The sequence below is a fragment of the Heterodontus francisci genome, chromosome 5, assembly GCF_036365525.1.
Source record: "Heterodontus francisci isolate sHetFra1 chromosome 5, sHetFra1.hap1, whole genome shotgun sequence".
Classification (NCBI taxonomy): domain Eukaryota; kingdom Metazoa; phylum Chordata; class Chondrichthyes; order Heterodontiformes; family Heterodontidae; genus Heterodontus; species Heterodontus francisci.
The window spans coordinates 16162181-16176886 of record NC_090375.1 but is presented as its reverse complement, the minus strand read 5'-3'; the positions used below and the strand labels follow the sequence as shown (position 1 = coordinate 16176886).

At 42.9% G+C, this 14706-nt stretch overlaps 1 protein-coding gene across 1 annotated transcript in view; it reads right to left on the bottom strand.

Moving 5' to 3' along the window:
* Positions 1-14706, bottom strand: part of laptm4b (lysosomal protein transmembrane 4 beta) — an 87718-nt gene that overhangs the window by 20974 nt on the left and 52038 nt on the right. The window contains exons 3-6 of the mRNA XM_068030773.1: positions 14411-14484; positions 11421-11543; positions 10167-10265; positions 796-888 (exon numbers count right to left, since the gene is read on the bottom strand). Coding sequence (XP_067886874.1) covers positions 796-888; positions 10167-10265; positions 11421-11543; positions 14411-14484 — 389 coding nt within the window. The remainder of the gene's footprint in view (positions 1-795; positions 889-10166; positions 10266-11420; positions 11544-14410; positions 14485-14706) is intronic.

Sequence of the window (14706 nt, the reverse complement as noted above, 5' to 3'; positions counted from 1 at the left end):
CAAGGGAACCAAGAGCTCGTTGATTGTTCAAGGGTAGTGAATTGCCAACCCTCCAGGATTGTCCTGGAGTTTCCAGGGATTAAAGACAAATCTCCAGGAGAAAGAAAAATCACAAGGGGCAATGAAAATGTTTTCTTTTATATTTTCTTTGAACACTTTTGTTTACTAGTTCTAAAAATATTGGGCAAAGGGTTAAAATGCTGCTTGACTGACTGTCAAGAATCGTCCAATTGTGTGCTGCAAGGATGGACACGTCAGGTGACTCATGGCAGGAGTGTCCGGGCAGGGCAGCTTGAGGTAGCAGGTCATGTGAGGATACCAGGGCTGTTCACATTGTCCTTCACGTCCATGTATTATGGGGAAAGGGCGTGAAAGTGGAGTTGAGGTAGCAGATCAGCCTTGATCTTATTGAATGGCTCAACAGCCTCGAGGGGCCGAATGGCCTACCCCTGCTCCTATTTCTCGTGAAGCCTCCAGGAACACATCCAACCCTAGTCAAAGGACAAGTTTGTCCCTCAGGAAGACAGGCGTTACTTGTTACAAACGTGGCTGATAACACTTAACAAGTGAAGAATGAACTGACAAAATGACACATTCGTGCAACAAGAAATGCAATAGAGAGGTTTGTTCAAATTTCACCCAGCAGTGTGACACCCAGGAAAAAAGTTGTAGTTCTCAGTTAACCACCTGCCGGGCTAAGAGGGAATGGTGATCAGGCAAACTTCTGGAAGAGAAAAATGGGGAGGAAAAAGATGCAAATTGAAAAGAAATGAAAGCCTTAATATTTATGCTTACCGCAGTGTCATTGGTGACATAGACTAAAACATCTGCTGAACGCCTGCCATTGATGTACCTGTAGCAGTTCCAGACACAGCCAATGAGGTAAGCCTATAAAGTGCAGAAGATTGACATTTTAATTCATTTTTCAATACAGATACAATGTCCACTTATTGCAGTGTGCTGTGTTACACAACTTTCATAGACCCAATAGAATCAGAGATAACAGATAAACCAAAAGCCTGTATCAAAATATTTTCAACATGACAGGCTTTGTTTTTCGAATTGCTATGTATTTATCTTTGTTGTTTAGCAGTATGGATGAGCAAGCCTGTTTGTTTTTTGAACATGGAATATCATTGCCCGGCTACAGGCTTTAGATTTTAACCTCTTTTTATTCTTTCATGGGATGTGGGTGTCGCTGGCAAGGCCAGCATTTATTGCCCATCCCTAATTGCCCCTGAACTGAGTGGCTTGCTAGGCCATTTCAGAGGGCAGTTAAGAGTCAAACACGTTGACGAGGAGTCACACATAGGCCAGACCAAGTAAGGACGGCAGATTTCCTTCCTTACAAGACGTTAGTGAACCAGGCGGGTTTTTACGACAATCGATTATAGTTTCATGGCAACATTACTGAGATTAGCTTTCAATTTCAAAGTTTTATTAACTGAATGTAAATTCCACCAGCTGCCGTGGGGAGATTTGAACCCGTGTCCACAGGGCATTAACCTGGGCCTCTGAATTACTAGTCCAGTGACATCACATTGTCTCCTCCTCTGACAGCAGGGGCTGGTAATGGAGGAAGGCTGCACCCGAGCCCCTGGGAATGGAGATGGCGCGGGCTGGTGATCCCTTATTGGTAAACAGCTGGAGGGGTGGGCTATCCCCCTGCGCATTTACCCCCCTTTCTCTGCCACATTCGTGGGCCACGGCACCTGTTTCCTCTTTGCTAGACTTCCCATGCTTCCCCTCCCCACCCTACCTCACTATTTTGATATTCCCATTTACACCTCCTCTAAACCTACCCTTTGTTTCCTTACTTGGCCCATTACTATCTCCTTTTGCTTTGCATCATGATCCCTTCCGTCATTTAATGTCTCCTGCCTTCCACCCTATCACGGACCTTCCCTTTTGGTCTTTTCCCCCCTCCCCCTTTCCCTGACTCTGTACTTGCTGAAAAAACCTGCTTCAATGTTCCTTTTATTCCCAGCACTAGCCCGCAAATCACCAGACGGTGGTGGAATTGAACCCACCGCTCTCTGGGTTACTTGTCCAGGCTCATGACCACCACAATAACAGATCCTGAAAGGATAGAGGTTCGAGAGAGATAGAATTGAAATGTAGAGAAGTTATGCTAAACTTGTATCAAACCTTGGTAAAGCAACACTTGGGAGCATTGGTCAGCATATTATAAAAAGGGTATAGAGGCACTGAAGAGGGTGCAAAAAAATGATACAGGGCTGGATTTTACAGACACCCGATGTCAGAGGTCATGCCAGGGGAACCAGAAAATGCCTCTGGGAGAGGCCTGCCATGGACATAAACACTGGGAAGGCCTGGCCTGCTACTGCCGGTCAAAGAGAGGCCTTGTGGCGGCCCCTGTGCTGCTCAGCGACGGGAGCCCAATTTAAATTCATTAAAATAAATGAATTAATTACCACTGTGCTCCCACCGTCTGTCCAGGAGCAATCTTCGTGCAAATGGTCGACACCCCCCTGTCTTCGGAACCGCATTCGGGGAACCAAGGCATAACACTGCTGGGGGGGGCGGGGGTGGGGGGGAGGTAAGTTTCTCAGTGCGGGAAGCGGGGAGTGGGGTCAAAGTCATATTATTGGTGTAGGGGATGGTGGAAAATATTATAGAGCCATAGAGTTATACAGCACAGAAACAGGCCCTTTGGCCCATCGTGTCCATGCCAGCCATCAAGCACCTATCTATTCTAATCCCGTTTTCCAGCACTTGGCCCGTAGCCTTGTATGCTATGGCGTTTCAAGTGCTCATCTAAATACTTCTTAAATGTTGTGAGGGTTCCTGCCTCTATCACCTCTTCAGGCAGTGTGTTCCAGATTCCAACCACCCTCTGGGTGAAAAAGGTTTTCCTCAAATCCCCTCCAAACCTCCTGCCCCTGACCTTAAATCTATGCCCCCTAGTTATTGACCCCTCCGCTAAGGGAAAAGGTTTCTTCCTATCTAACCTATCTATGCCCCTCATAATTTTGTATACTTCAATCAGGTCCCCCCTCATCCTTCTCTGCTCTAAGGAAAACAACCCTAGCCTATCCAGTTTCTCTTCATAGCTGAAATGCTCCAGCCAAGGCAACTTCCTGGTGAATCTCCTCCGCACCCTCTCCAGTGCAATCACATCCTTCCTATAGTGTGGTGCCCAGAACTGTACACAGTACTCCAGCTGTGGCCTAACTAGCGTTTTATACAGCTCCATCATAACCTCCCTGCTCTTATATTCTATGCCTCGGCTAATAAAGGCAAGTATCCCATATGCCTTCCTAACCACCTTATCTACCTGTGCTGCTGCCTTTAGTGATCTATGGACAAGTACACCAAGGTCCCTCTGACCCTCTGTACTTCCTAGGGTCCTACCATCCATTGTATATTCCCTACCCTTGTTAGTCCTCCCAAAATGCATCACCTCACACTTCTCAGGATTAAATTCCATTTATCACTGCTCCGTCCATCTTACCAGCCCATCTATATCGTCCTGTAATCTAAGGCTTTCCTCCTCACTATTTACGACACCACCAATTTTCATGTCATCTGTGAACTTACTGATCATACCCCCTATATTCACGGCTAAATCATTAATGTACACTACAAACAGCAAGGGTCCCATCACCAATTCCTGCTGTACACCACTGGTCACAGGCTTCCACTCGCAAAAACAACCCTTGGCCATCACCCTCTGCCTCCTGCCACTAAGCCAATTTTGGAACCAATTTGCCAAATTGCGCTGGATCCCATGGGTTTTACCTTCTTAACCAATCTCCCATGTGGAACCTTATCAAAAGCCTTACTGAAGTCCATGTAGATTACATCAACTGCTTTACCCTCATCTACACATCTAGTCACCACCTCGAAAAATTCAATCAGATTTGTTCGACACGATCTCCCCCTGACAAAGCCATGCTGACTATCCTCGATTAATCCCCACCTCTCCCAGTGAAGATTAATCCTGCCCCTCAAGATTTTTCCCAATAGTTTCCCTACCACTGATGTTAGACATCACTAGCCTGTAATTACCCTGCTCCCCATCTTGAATAATGATACCACATTCGCTGTCCTCCAGTCCTCTGGCACCTCTCCTGTGGCCAGAGAGGATTTGAAAAATTTGTGTCAGAGCCCCTGCTATCTCCTCCCTTGCCTCACATAACAGCCTGGGATATCTCTCATCTGGGCCTGTGGATTTATCCACTTTTAAGCCCACTAAAACAGCTAATACTTCCTCCCTTTCAATGTTAATATGTTCAAGTATATCACAATCCCCCTCCCTGATCTCTACACCTACATCGTCTTTCTCCATAGTGAACACAGATGAAAAGTAATCATTTAAAACCTCACCTGTGTCCTCCGGCTCCAACAAAAATTGCCACTTTGGTCTCGAATGGGCCCTACTCTTTTCCTGCTTATCCTCTTGCCCTTAACATACTTACAAAACGCCTTAGGATTTTCATTTTCTTGGTCACCACTGTTTTTTCATGCCCCCTCTTCACTCTGCTAATTACTTTTTTAAGTACCCCCTACACTTTCTATACTCCTCTAATGCCTCCACTGTTTTCAGCGTTCTGAATCTGCCATAAGCCTCCTTTTTTTACTGATATAATCCTCTATATCCCTTGACATCCAAGGTTCCCTAAACTTGTTGGTTCTACCTTTCACCTTTACGGGAATGTGTTGGCCCTGAGTTCTCACTATCTCCTTTTTGAATGACTCCCACTGGTCTGATGTAAACATTCCTATAAGTAGCTGCTCCTCGTCAACTTTGGCCAGATCCTATTTTATCATATTGAAATCGCCCTTCCCCCATCTTTCCAGTCCATCTTTGTGCTTTTCCATAACTACCTTAAATCTTACAGAGTTATGGTCACTATCCCCGAAATGCTCCCCCAAAGACACTTCTACCACTTGTCTGGCTTCATTCCCTAGGATTAGGTCCAGTACTGCCCCTTCTCTTGTAGGACTTTCTATGTACTGGCTCAAAAAGGTCTCCTGGATGCATTTTAAGAATTCCGCCCCCTTTAAGCCTTTTGCACTAAGACTATCCCAGTTGATATTGGAGAAGTTGAAATCCCCTACTATTATTACCCTATTATTTTTACACCTCTCTGAGATTTGCCTACATTTTCTGCTCCTCTATCTCTCCCTGACAGTTTTGAGGCCTGTAGTACACTCCCAGCCAAGTGATTGCCCCCTTTTTGTTTTTAAGTTCTACCCATATGGCCTCATTTGAGGAACCTTCAGAGATGTCATCCCTCCTTACTGCAGTAATTGACTCCTTGATCAACAGTACAATGCCACCTCCTCTTTTATCCCCTCCCCTGTCACCCCTGAAGATTCTATACCCTGGAATATTGAGCTGCCAGTCCTGCCCCTCCCTCAACCATGTCTCTGTGATAGCAATAATATCATATTCCCATGTGTTAATCAATGCCCTCAATTCATCTGCCTTACCGGTAAGACTCCTTGCGTTAAAATAGATGCAATCCAGACTTGCATTATTCGTTTGTGCCTTCACAGGTCTATATTTGTAAAGTGTATATTATAGTGTAATGTTTATGCACATTGGAGGGGTTGGGGGGGGTGGGGGATGGTCAGCTGGACAAGGTAAGTGTTTTGAGGGGTGAGAGGGCAAGTAAGTACTTCTATGATTATTGGGGGGGTGGGAGAGGGGAAAGATAAATTTATTGTTTTACATCAACGTACCTTTAAATATTTAAATGGAACGGTCAGCTTGAAGTCCTTTAAAAATGGTATCAGCGCCTGTGCACAGGCAGCTGATACCATTGCCGGGGACAGACAGCCCACCTCCTCCATGTCATCGGGGGTGCGGTCCGCCCTGGCTGTTTAAATGAGCTGCTGCGCTGACTATCGCAGCAGCTCCGCGACGTGCGGCCTGCATAGGTGGACCGCCACTGCTTTTACCCACCGCCAATTTCGGCGGTGGGAGCATACATTTCAGCCCATACCCTCACAGTTCTGGTATTATCCATCAGGAAAGGATGAACAGACTGGATCTTTTTTCTCTTGATGATGTTCACTACACAGTAAGACAGAAGGCATGTGATCCCCACCCGCTGTCGGCTTAATTACAAACCTCCCATTGAATTGTGATCAGTTCCATGTAAATGTATTACAACAAGCTGTTCACCAATTTAAATTGCAGTCCCGTTGTGTCGGGGCACCAATGATACCTTGGAACTTTCCCACCGCTGACAAAATCCAGAATCGACGTCACAATGTTGGATTTCTGGGCGAGCAGGTTAGTCATTCTTCTCTGGCCAAGCACGCCCCCATTCCCACTCCTGCTGCCCTCAGTAAATTCCGCCCCAGTAGTGCAAAACAGGTTCATAATCAATCTACAGCCCAAGTCAATGGGAAGGAAAATTGGGTATGGTAATAAGGGCTGTCGAATCACCCTAAGACAGTTTCACGTGACTGGAGTAGAATAATTTCATCTCCAAAGAGTTTGAACACTTGATAATATTTTTCAAATCAAATAGTATAGTATCTCTCCAGTATATAGTATATCGGTGTTCCTTCTAGAGCATGGCTACCCGACCCAAATCCGACGGGACCCAACGACATGTGTCGGGTTCGGGTCGGGTCGCTCTTCCGGGTCCGGCATTCGGGCTGGGGTCAGGTCGGGCCGGGTCGGACACACTCTATCACCACCTCCGGTACGTGGCTCCAATGTTAATGTACTTTTTGGATTTGAAAGGTTGTTTAGTTACAGTTTTTTTTAAGCTTGTGCAGATGAGAAACAACGTGAAAAACGGAAGCTAGGTTAACTGCTGGTCGGGTCGGGACGGGTGCGGGAAAAAATGTAAGGACTTGGGCCGGCTCGGGCTGGGGCCGGATGTGGTTCTGTCGGACTTGGGTCGGGTTTCATTTTCAGACCTGAGCCGGCCTTTAGTTCCTTCACTGTCGCTAGGTCAAAATCCTGGAACTCCATCCCTAACAGCACTGTGGGTGTACCCGCACCACATGGACTGCAGCGGTTCAAGATGGCGGATCACCACCACCTTCTCAAGGACAATTAGGGATGGGCAATGAATGCTGTTCTTGCCAGCGCAGCTCACATCCCATGAAAGAATAAAAAAACATTTGTAACTATGGTTCACCAAAGCTCTTCACCACTGAGGTTTTCTCCACGCCACTTCTGGTCCTCTGTAGACTAATTGACAGAGATTAATTGCTGTGATTAGCCGACAATTTCATTACTGTTGTATCATGAGACTACCAGGATAGCAGCTGGCAAAATACATGAACCTTGGTCTTTGCTTCATTGAGCAGTTCCTATTCTTTTATTCTGGGGATAAGAATTGGTTCCTAGCCAATGTTCATTAAAGTTAAAATTGTCCTCTTTCAGATACTGACTGCCTTGCTGTGCACTTGTTTCATTTTCCATTGATATTTTAGAAGTCCAACATTGGTGGGTTTACTTTTCATCTCTGTACAAAAGTTCTCTTTTGCGCACTTTTCCAGTCCAAGAACTGGTTGGTCGATCTCTGCTGCTCTGATTAAAGCATCGTAGCCTGGCTGACAACATCAATCTTTATATCCTGAGGCGGACTGTAATGACTGTAAGAGGGCTCGAGTCCAGTTACCAGGACTAGAACATATTTAACTCCAGCCAGCAACAATATTATGCTATGAACTGTGTTGCTTCCAGAGCCCTTTAACATCAGTTTAATCCATTGACGATTAATTTTCTTTGGCAGCTTCGAGTAAATGTATATAAATATTTTCAAATCCTAAAAAAAAATCTCCAGCTATGACACGTAGGAAGCATAAAACTGCACATTATAAAAAGCAGGAAAAGGCTACAGTTCAAAACACACAGAAATGTGTTATTTGATCTTTCACAATTTCTGCTCTATTTCCATTAATAATTTTAGAATTGAAAACACATCCATTCGATAAAAACTTTGTGCAGTCTTGTGGGGGGCAGGAAGGTCAGATTTAAAAGGTAAGTGTTTTGGGGGGGCAAAGGGCAAATAGTTAATGGAATTGTTATATTTATATTGGGGGGGTGGGAAAGGGTGGGAAAGTTATTTGATGAATTTTTGGCGGGGTGGGGGGTGTATCTTAAAAAATTTAAATATGCCAGCAGGGTTGGCTGCCCTTTAAAAATGGTGCAAGCATCTGTGCACAGGCAGCTGACGCCATTGTCGGCATTGGACAACCCCCCCCCCTTGCCCATGACTGGGGGGGCCAGGCCTCCCCCGCTATTTAAATGAGCCGCCACGCAGGAGATCACAGTAGCTCTTTGGCGTGCAGCCCATGTGTGCAGGCCGCCATTTTTTGAGCTTGCCGCCGGGGTTCTTAAAATCGAGCCCTTGAGTGACGTTTTCACTAGTTACATACGAATTAGGAACCAGAGTAGGCCATTTGGCATCAATTGTATATCCATTGTTATTTAGTTGTATGTAGGGTGGTGGACATTAACTGGGGATTCACTTGTGCTTCTATAGAAAAGGAATAGATTGAAACTGTGGTTGTTGGGTAAGGAGATACACCTTTGTAATGTATATCTCTCTAAATAAATGCTTATAAAAATGCATAAAATGTATAAAGATTGGCTCCGGTTCTATCCTTCACCACTTTGCTTTCTGCAGTATAAAATTTGACTCTTTGAGCCTGCTGTGCCATTCAACAATGGCTGATCTTCTACCTCAACTCCACCTTCCTTCACTACCCCCATATCCTTTAATAGCAAAAAATCTATCAGCCTCTGTATTAAATATATTTATTTATTTAGAGATACAGCACTGAAACAGGCCCTTCGGCCCACCAAGTCTGTGCCGATCATCAACCACCCATTTATACTAATCCTATATTCCTGCCACATCCCCACACCACCTACCTACACTAGGGGCAATTTATAATGGCCAATTTAGCTATTAACCTGCAAGTCTTTGGCTGTGGGAGAAAACTGGAGCACCCGGCGAAAACCCACGCGGTCACAGGGAGAACTTGCAAACTCCACACAGGCAGTACCCAGAACTGAACCTGGGTCGCTGGAGCTGTGAGGCTGCAGTGCTAACCACTGTGCCGCCCCAACTATTCTCAACTTTTGAGCATCCGGAGCCCTCTCGGGCAGAGAATTCCAAAAATTCACAACCCTTTTAGTGAAGAAATTTCTCCTCATCTCAGACCTAAATGGCCGACCCCTTATTCTGAGACTGTAATGGAATCTACCCAACACATTTCATTTCCAGAGGAAAATATCTGGAAAGTTCCTCCCAAAAACAAATCTAATAAAAGTCTAAAATACCTGACAATCTTTACTAAATTACTTACCGGCGCCGAGGTCCATGGTGGGCCTCATCTGGGGCCAACTTCAGACCCCACCCCACCCCCCCATCCCCCGTCATGGATCCCCACGTCAAGGGCACCTTAAAATCCAGCCCCAAATGTGGAATTACCAAGATTTAAACAAGGTTAGAATAACTTACTTCAATTTACAGACAAATGCCCTTAAAATGGATCTTGTACACAATGAACAATAGCATCATATAACTGAATACATTTACTGAACGGCCAAATCTTTTCCACTTTTGCGAATAGACAATTTTTTTGTGTACTCCTTTCTGTTTCCATGTTATAACCAGATATTTACCCACATCAAAATCCATCCAAAAATCAGTTTCATTGGCCCATCTAACCTCTAACATGATCATCATCAAGTCACATAGCTTCGTGCAGTCAGCAAATTTTGTAATATTACAACTCGTCAGTGCCATGGCACCTCCAACAAAGCAGCACTCCCTCAGCACTGCGTGGGGATGTCAATCTCGATTACGTGCTTAAATCTTTAGAAAGGGCCTTGAACACACAATCTTCTGGCAATGAGGCAACAATGCTGAGCACTGAACAAAGCTAAGACTTTTCGCTTCAAAAATGTTACCTTAGGTAACACCTGTCATGTTCACATTAGTCGCAAAAGGCCAAGAAGAATGGAAAAGTATCAAATGGGGTAATTTTCCAAGTCTTTGGGGAACCTTGCCCACCAGTAATGGAATTAAAAACTTACTCACCTGCTACATTACAATCTTCTGATCAATTAAATTAATATTTGGAAATCACAGCAGGCATTTCAGTTCTTAGAGCTCAACTGTCATTCAGAGTCTGATAAATTGGGCGTTCAAACTTACCTTAAAGGCCAGAATGACACTGATGAAAATAAGAACAACAAACACCAGGCATGTTGGGTTCATCGACATAAGATCCTCCTTATATGGGATATTAGCTGGCTGTGGGAACAGAATGTGGAAAACAAATGATATCTGGAACTGCTTATCCAAAATTATATTGAATTTTATAGCATAGAAACAGGCCATTGGCCAAACTGGCCCAAGTCGGTGTTTATGTTCCACACGAGCCCCCTCCCACCTTATTTCATCTAACCCTATCAATATAAACTTCTATTCCTCACTCCTTCAAGTGATTATCTAGTTTCCCCTTGAACGCATTTATACTATTCACCTCTACCACTCCTTCTGGTAGCGAGTTCCACATTCACATCATTCCCCGGTTAAAGAAATTTCTCCTGAATTGCCTATTGGATTTATTAGTGACTATCTTCTACTTACATCCTCTAGTTTTGGACACCTCCACAAGTTGAAACATTTCCGTTAACTAGAAGGACTCTATCCGGTCATCTCCTGGCCTTCTCATTTCTAGAGTTTAGGGAATGGCAACTAAGGAATTAGGTCAAGTTACAGAAAATGTACAGCACAGGATCAGGCTGCACACGAGCCTCCTCCAACCCTACTTATCTAACCCCACCTGCATAATCTTTCTATTCCTTTCTTCCTTGCCAGATGCTGTTTTTGTTTAGAAATATTTTGATACCTCAGTTGCCAGGAAGTATATATTGGTCTTGGAAGGACAGCAGAGCAGATTCACCAGAATAAAGGGTTAAATTATCAGGATAGGTTGAATAGACCAGACTAGCATTCCCTTGACTATAGAGGGTGATCGAATTGCGGTATTAAAAATGATTAAAAGATTTGACAGGATATATAGACGGAAACTATTTCCTCTGATGAGGGGGAGTCCGGAATAAGGGGGTAAAATCTTAAAGTTAGACATAGGCCATTCAGAGGTGATGTCAGGAAGCCCTTCTTCACACAAAGTGTAGTGGAAATCTGGAACTCTCTCCTCCAAAAAGCTGATGAATCTGAGAGGCAATTGAAACTTCCAAAACGTGGTAGATTTTTATTAAGCAAGGTATAAGTGATAGGGAGTAAAGACAGAGTTAGAGTACAGAAAAGTCATGGTCTAATTGAATGAAAGAACAAGCTTGTGGGACTGACTGCCTTCTCTTGATCCTATGTCCCAAGAAACTATAATCCCTTTGGTCTTTCAATACTAAATTAATTTGTATAAAATTGTACATTTTGTACCAGTTGTCGCAAGTAGTCTTGAATGGAGTTTGGATAGATGACCACGGTGATTGCTACAAGAGCATTGAGGGCAAAGTCAAAGATCTGGTAGCAGAAGAATGGGACAATCCAAGCACTGAGTTGCTAGAAAACAATGAGGAAACAAAAAAAGTGTAAGTTTTGCAAACAGCAAGTCTGGCCCAGTTCGATGAGCTTCTCCATCAGTCACTTTCACTGAAGCTGGAATCAGAAATTACAATGATATTAAATATGCACCACGGAATGAGTGACCCGGCATCACAATGTAAGCTCCATTGAAATCACATGCCTGATCACCATGTGTGCAAACAACATCTTCAATTTCTTTGTGCTGCAGAGGTTTGTAACTTAAGCGGAGTAATGTCGCAGCTGAGGGAACTAGAGAACCCATACAAATTTATACCTCTTAACTAGATACTATAAAATACTGGCCATGAGATGAGTATTACACTTTTCTAATATTTATTAAAAGGAGAGAAGGAAGTTCTTACAATGTTAAACTTTTTTTCATACTCCTGACTCAATTCCCATTGAACATAAGAAGCTGGATCTTGTTGGAATGCAGCATCTAGTGGCATGCACCATTTGTTAGACATTCCCCCTCAACCTTCAGCTCAAAAATCTTTTGCCCTGTAAATTGCTGGAGGTGTGAGGGGCAACGGGGCATCTGGGATCTTAGTGAATGAAAGGACCAATAGTCTGTCTCCTTAACCAATAAGATTTAAGGATTGAGAAAGAAACAGAGGAACAATGGAGAATAGTGTGAATCCGAGTAAAATCAAATACAGAAAAAGAAATAGAGAGAATGAAAGATTGGATTAAGAGAGAAAAAAGACAAAAGGAAAAATAAGGTAAGCATTTTTAAATGTAAAATTTGACATTTTTAACATCTCAAAGAAGAATTGACTACATGCAGGAATGAGACTGAACAGTTTAAATTGTTCCCTTTCTGGGCCGGAGAGATTGATTGGCATTGCGTGAACAGATTTCACACCAGTAAGAGTGCTTACGCTGCTAATTATAAGCCCTAACTTTCTGCTTCAGCCTTAATGTCCAAAGCCGGCAAGTTAGAGGGAATTTGAGGGCACGATGCCATTTGGGCAACATAAACTGGGGAACAATGTAAATTGAACAGCATGTTCTGGAGATTTGCGACTTGTGCCGTATTTCTTCATCCCCTGAACCTGCTGGCCGATTTGCACATTAATAATGGCAAGTGTTGTTAATGCAATTTATCCAACAAGTTCCAGCTCGATCAATTGCTCCACATTTTGCAAGGACAAAGCTGATCAAATGAAGGTGTCAGTGAGCTGTGCGGAACAGTGGAGCTCACCATTCTTCTCATTTGCTTCCTTGCTTCTAAAGCATGATTCATGTTGCAAAGCAGGCCAGATTTGTCTGATATAAAAACAGAACATGCTGCAACCACTTATCAGGCCTCTGGCAATGCATATATGTGGAGTAGAAAATGGGTGCAATACTCTTATATAAAGCACAGACTTTTTTCTTAAAGTATGAGAACAGACAAATAATAGAGGTGATTGTTAATTGTATGTTAATTACATTTATTTGTCTGCAGGTGGGGATTCACTTGTGCCCCTACAAATAGGAACAGACTGAAACTGTGGTATCTCTGTAAATAAATGCTTATAAAAGTGTGTAATGATCGGCTCCAGCTCTATCCTTCACCACCTCGCTTTCTGGAATATAACAGTGGTAAAAGGTTTTTCCTGCATTTTCTGTTTTTGTTATCAATTTCTAGCAACTACAGCATTTTGCCTTTAATACTTGTCTGATGCTGTTTTAACAATGCATGAAGTCTAAGAAAACAATAATAGGAACAGCTGGAAATATCAGCCTCTGAAAGAGACAGACAAGCTCATTCCAACATAATGTTACACAAATTTCAGGTGTAACAGGATATTCAGTTTTTGTTACTGGTTTATACTGTGATGCTCATTGACAGAATGGCCACCACGGAATATGCATCAAGTGCATTCTAAAAGAATTCATGGAGTCTGATTGAAGCATTCTCAATTGCAATGCAAAAAGTTAAAAATTGAAAGGTTAAGAACTGGGCACCAGATTCTGTGGCAGTAATGATGGTGAAACTGTCAGCTTTCACTGTCATTACTCCTCTACAGCTTCTGGAGTCCACACATGTGCAGTAAAATGCAGAAATCCAGAAGTTGCTGTGAATGATTCTATGCTTCTTCAGAGGGTGCGCTGTTGAGATCCTCCCAGATTGCAATCAATTGGAAATCACTGAACTGATGAGAACTTCCATTTTTATGCAATTAGTCTCGCTGTAAAAACTCTGGAAAAAGTTGAATGAGGGTAACATAATTATTGCTGAATAACCTCTCTGGCTCTGAAAATGTAATTTGATATTTGTGAAATGTCAAATCTCTCCATTATGATAACAATCAGCATTTTTTTAAATAACATATTTGAAAAAGTCTATAGTATTTCAGCTTCTACCTTAATCCTATACATCGGTCACCACCTTTATTTCACTGTAAAATATTTTTTAAAAATGAAGGATAATCAATGCATTTTACTTCCTGGTTTGCTGTCTGCGAGAATACTTGACAGGGAAAGGGGAAATCCATGCCACAAAGTTCACTAGATCTGTGTGGGCAGCTTTCTTCAAGGTAAGTGGGGAGCAATGTTATTTCAATGCTGGCTGCAATATCCGAGCCAGTGTTCCAGGGGATTTTCCCTTTGAACCCTAACTAGTCTGGAACATTGTGTATGTTGTCAATCTTATAATTTGCTGAACATACATTTCTGCAAAGCATGAAACAGATTATAATTTAAAAATTTATAGACTTGAAAATATTGCATTTACTTACTTCAAATACCATATCTTAACAAATGCATATTAAAATTAGTTATTACATCTAAATAGAAGCCACAAAATGTTAACTGTCAAGTGTTGGATTGCCATTCCTGCCATTAATTTACAGTACCTTATATGCACCATAAGTGGCCATTCCACTGATCGTTATCATAAGGAGGGAAATCGCAGTAGCAATGCATATATCTGAAATAGAAAAATGGGAGCAATACACAACATAAACTACATATTATTTCTAGGGGCTATGTATGTGCAAGTTTTTTTTGCAGCAAAGCATGAGAACAGATAAACTTTAGAAGTGGTAGGAGTTATAGCGTCATAGTTGTAATGGCACAGAAGGTGGCCATTTGGCCCATCAAGTCAATGCTGACTCTCTGTAGAGCAATCCAATCAGTCCCATTTCCTGGC